At 31.4% G+C, this 4,484-nt stretch overlaps 1 protein-coding gene across 1 annotated transcript; it reads right to left on the bottom strand.

Moving 5' to 3' along the window:
* Positions 1 to 760: 760 nt before the first annotated feature.
* Positions 761 to 3,484, bottom strand: LOC106422550. The gene is made up of 7 exons (XM_013863341.3): positions 2,743 to 3,484; positions 2,559 to 2,645; positions 2,086 to 2,307; positions 1,810 to 1,968; positions 1,669 to 1,722; positions 1,423 to 1,566; positions 761 to 1,322 (listed from the first exon to the last, which is right to left on the bottom strand). Exons 1-7 carry the CDS (start codon positions 2,887 to 2,889, stop codon positions 939 to 941), a joined length of 1,197 nt encoding a protein of 398 aa, XP_013718795.2. The 5' UTR covers positions 2,890 to 3,484; the 3' UTR covers positions 761 to 938.
* Between the last annotated feature and the right edge of the window lie 1,000 nt (positions 3,485 to 4,484).

Below are 4,484 nucleotides of genomic sequence, written 5' to 3'. Positions count from 1 at the left end.
CTCTCGGATCAAGATGTTGAAGAAGAGAGTGACCCAACCTGAACTGTTCGGTATCATGTTTGATATCTATCACTTTAGGACTTTCTTTGATGTAATATCCTTTGATTTCATTTCTAGAAACTTCAATGCGGAAGCTGATTCTGTGGCAAAATCAGTTCTTGCTAGGTTTGTAATGAACTCCATTCATGGAGGGTAAACTCTTGATAAGTAATGCATGTTTGTTTGATCAAAAAAAAAAGAATTTTTATATATAAAAAGTGTAGTGAAAGCCTAAAAGTGACAATTTTTTTTTCTACAAGGACAATAGTATAGCTAGTTTAGTTGTTCGTTTTTTGCAGTTTTCCCTAAAATAAAAAACAATCAACCTTAGTCTCTTTGGTCTCGTTGTTGCATAGTGTATCCCACTGATATCTCACCGCGTCTGCTCTCTCTCTCTCTCTCTTTTCTCTCAGTCAAACTCTCCATCGCTCACACCATCTCTATCTCTCCTTGGACTTCATTTTCATCTCTAACTCGTCGAAGGGCATCATAGCCAGGCTCACCTTTCTCCCATGTTAGAGTACTCTCCTTCCGATTCATATTTTATTCTGGCAATTCACTCTCTTTCGGTTTATTTTCCGTTCCTTTCTTTATGTATAGCTGTTGAGACGACACTCAGTTATCTACTGCCATGTTATAAGTTTCTGGAACAGTTAAACCCAAAATATGTTATAAGTTTCTGATGTTAGAGAGATAACCAATCAAGAAACTTATATAAAGAGTCACCTAAATATTCAATCCATTAAACTATCTGATGATTTTTGATTGCGTTTTATCGGTGTTAAGACCAAAAGGATCATTTAATAATCACTTGGAAATCACTAACACTATATGATAGTGGAAAATAACATAGATGACTGATAATGGCATAGTTGCATCTACAACATGTTAATATGTAATCATGTACAATACAGATTTCGACCAGGACCACCATAAAAGAAATAATCCCCCCAGTCAGTTTCGTAGGCATATCTTATATTGTAACAACTCTCTTGGGTAGTGAAATATTCAGGAACATGATCATGAATTGGTTTCCATGTATTACATTCATCATATATCTTAAGTTTTCTAAAATAACTAGCTCTTTCATATCCTTCCGATGCAAAACCCCCACTTCCCATGTTTGTCATTGTATGTTGTAAATTAACTCTATAATTTGTTATTTCGCCTCCCCATGTAATTTCGGTTGCCCCATTTCGTAGATGATTGAACAATATGGAAGGCCAATATCCGATAAATACATGGTGATTAAGTTTCAACCACCAGTTCCCTGTCCGGGGATCCTATGATAAAAAAAAAAAATTTTAGTTCTTAGCTTTGAAATATATCTTATGAGTATAATTGTTGTAGTTATGTTGTGAAAGAATTTTGTATTATATTTGCCTTCCATATAGTTGTCGGAATCTCATATTGCTGACCACCTAAGGTAGAAACATGACCAATAGGTTCTCCTAAGACATATGCTTGATTGACAGGAACAAAGCCTGGACAATCAATATTGTAGCAGCCTGAACGGTACCCATCTGCCTATTTCCATGTTAGAAAACATACATAAAGAACAATAACCATATCTATAAGTATATATTCCAACAAAATATAGCCAAAAATGAAATAATATTATCAACTCACAGTCCAGTAAATAAAGAATCTAGCGTTGTCATCACCATAACGTCCTGGATAGACCTAATTAGAAATAACGCTTATTGAAAGACTACAAAGAGAATACTATAATATATTTATAAATATGGAACTGAAATAAGAAGCTAAGACCTGCCAACCAAATTCAATAGTGTTAAGGTTAGAAGGAGGACCCGCCACAAGCCACATTTGTGCTAGGCTAAATTCTCTTGGCATTTGCACATAAGGTTTCCACACATTTATAACTGCTTCGGCTCCACGAAAGATTCCATTTACGCGGAGGGTGGCATACTATATATGTTCATACACATATATATGAATTACAAAATACAAATTTGTAGACATGTACGACTAAAGAGAAAGCAAAATGGTCTTCAAATGGTTATTGAATCATATAAATGAATGCACCTCATGGATTTCATTAGTCGAATTGGCTGGTTTTCTTCGAGGAATGTTGTTGGGATATTTTTTGCCGTAGCTTTCTATTGATTCCGCTCGTAAAATATCTTCTCTTGTCGTTCTTCTGATTGGAATAGTATTTTGGGGACATTTTCCATTGATTGTCCAGAGTTGAGTCACTATATTTGAAGTATCATTGTTCCATTTATCGGGGTCACCACTTGGTTTCATCTAAAACATAACATTGATACATATATATATATGAAAATATATCAAATTAAACAGAGGAAAATTAAACCATGTCTTAGTTCTACTAATCCGAATTTGACAGTTTGACATGGGTGCTTTTGTATCACAACTATTTGTAATGCTTTTGGAGTTAGAAAATTATAAACAAAATTATCAAAATCTTATATTGAACATAATATATACGTTCATGACAAGAAAAAGTGAAACTTAAAAACCGGAAAAAAAATTCAGACCTGAATAGTATAGTTTTTAAATAAAGGATGATCATAAATAGGATGACTTTTCATATGGACACAATCTATTATACCTCCGTATGGACTCTGCATATATTAAAAGACGTACGTTAGTAAGAATTAAACGCAAATGAAATTGGTGTAATTAGGAGTAATTTTCTCTATAGGACTAAAATTAATCAACCTTGATGGATTTAACAGCAGGTTTGTTGAGTTTCTTTAAAAGTAGATCTATTTTAGCATCATGAGTATCTGAAAACTCTCCATCGATGACAATTGCTGGTATGATTAGAATGCCAAGCACAAAAGTCACTATGATTTGATTGATCATGACTTTTTAATTCTATTTTGGACTGCTACTAGGTCTTCAGGTTTATATAATTAACGTAGATGAGATGATTGTGTATTGAACATGTTTATACTTTTGGTGTTTAATATCAATCCACATATAACAAAAAAAAGAAAGAAAGTAACAAATCAATATCTCTTATAATTTAATTGTGTCTTATTTCCCTTAACTTTAATTCACTTTTCCAGGATTGTCTTTTACCTAGTTTCTCTCCCATCTTTTAATTAAAAGTAGACAATCCAATTGAACATGTAGATTATTCCTTGGAATATGTTACTTCATTTCGGGCATATACACATGCTATTAATGTACTCATATGGTTTCCTACAGAAGTGCGAAAATAAAAATATGTTAAATTAATTTATTTTCTGTATACTTTCTCCGATTCCTTGATAGTACTTTATTAAGAGCCTAACCGCAGCAGTTGCGGATACAGTCGTGGGCGCTTCCAAATGCAGAAGGTTGCGGTTTAAAGCGTTATAAACGATTTGTTCGATTGTTACAACAATTAGAAATAGTTGTGTTTGCCGGATGATTATGACTAGTTAACTATCAAATGCAACAGCGGTTAAATAATAAATTAACAATATTTACATTTTTAATATAATTATAAAATGTTAAAAATCATATTATTATAATAAATATAAAATTTCTATTTTATAAATTATATTATTAAAATTTTAAAATTATATAAATATTTTTATTTTAAACATTTATAATATAAATCAAATATATATATTAGTATTTCTATTTTTCAATTTAAAATTATACTTGAATATATTTTTTTATATAATATTTTTTAAAAAAATTTCCCTCCAGCAACCGCAAATGTTAGCTAGAACCAGCTTTTGAAATTTAGAGGTTTAGAGCTATTTGAAGCGATTTATAGAGTTTTGTGTGATTGTTGTAAAACGCCAACAACAACTACCAACCGCAAAAGCTGCGTTTGTGGATTGTAGGAGGGAAACCAGTCATACCCTCAATTGACCGAACCAGCTATAGTATCCAACATGATTTAATGTATTATTCTTCTTTATTCAGTTTTGTAAAAGTGTAGGCAAACTTGGATCAATAACCAGACACTCAATCACAATTTACTACACCACAAGAAATAATATATATAGATCAAGACTATGAATTATTCTGTTACGAAAAAAAGACTATGACCTAGGGGTGTTCAATCCGGATATAGGTTTGGTTTCGGTTCGGTTTATTCGGTTTTTCGGTATTTCGGTAAGTAAAATATAACTACCATTCTAAATCCATATTTACACCGGTTCAGTTCGGTTTATATACCGTCGGTTTTCGGTTTATTCGGTTTTATACCAAAAAAAACATAATTATTTAATTTGAGATCATATTTTATGAATTTTAGATTCATGTTGTCAACGCAGTCATTTATTAAAAAAATTATATGTTTAAATAAAAGAACAAAAATAAAAACGCTTCTATCATCTAATATTATAATCAAAATTAAAATTAGAATCAAAGCTTGAAATTTTGAAAATATAAATAAAAAACAAAACATAAGCATGAAAGAACAATTTTTCTACTCTTCCTTATTTAGTGTTCATCAA

Source organism: Brassica napus, chromosome C6, assembly GCF_020379485.1.
Source record: "Brassica napus cultivar Da-Ae chromosome C6, Da-Ae, whole genome shotgun sequence".
NCBI classification, from domain to species: domain Eukaryota; kingdom Viridiplantae; phylum Streptophyta; class Magnoliopsida; order Brassicales; family Brassicaceae; genus Brassica; species Brassica napus.
Note: the sequence above shows the minus strand (reverse complement) of the source record. Positions and strands in the feature narration are given on the sequence as shown.

Excerpts from the sequence above, each read along its gene's own strand:
- LOC106422550 (XM_013863341.3), bottom strand. The coding sequence starts at position 2,889 with ATGATCAATCAAATCATAGTGACTTTTGTGCTTGGCATTCTAATCATA. Across the intron at positions 1,723-1,809 it reads CTATTGAATTTGGTTGGCAG|GTCTATCCAGGACGTTATGG; the intron begins GTCTTAGCTTCT and ends ATTTCTAATTAG. Across the intron at positions 1,323-1,422 it reads TTCCGACAACTATATGGAAG|GATCCCCGGACAGGGAACTG; the intron begins GCAAATATAATA and ends TTTTTATCATAG.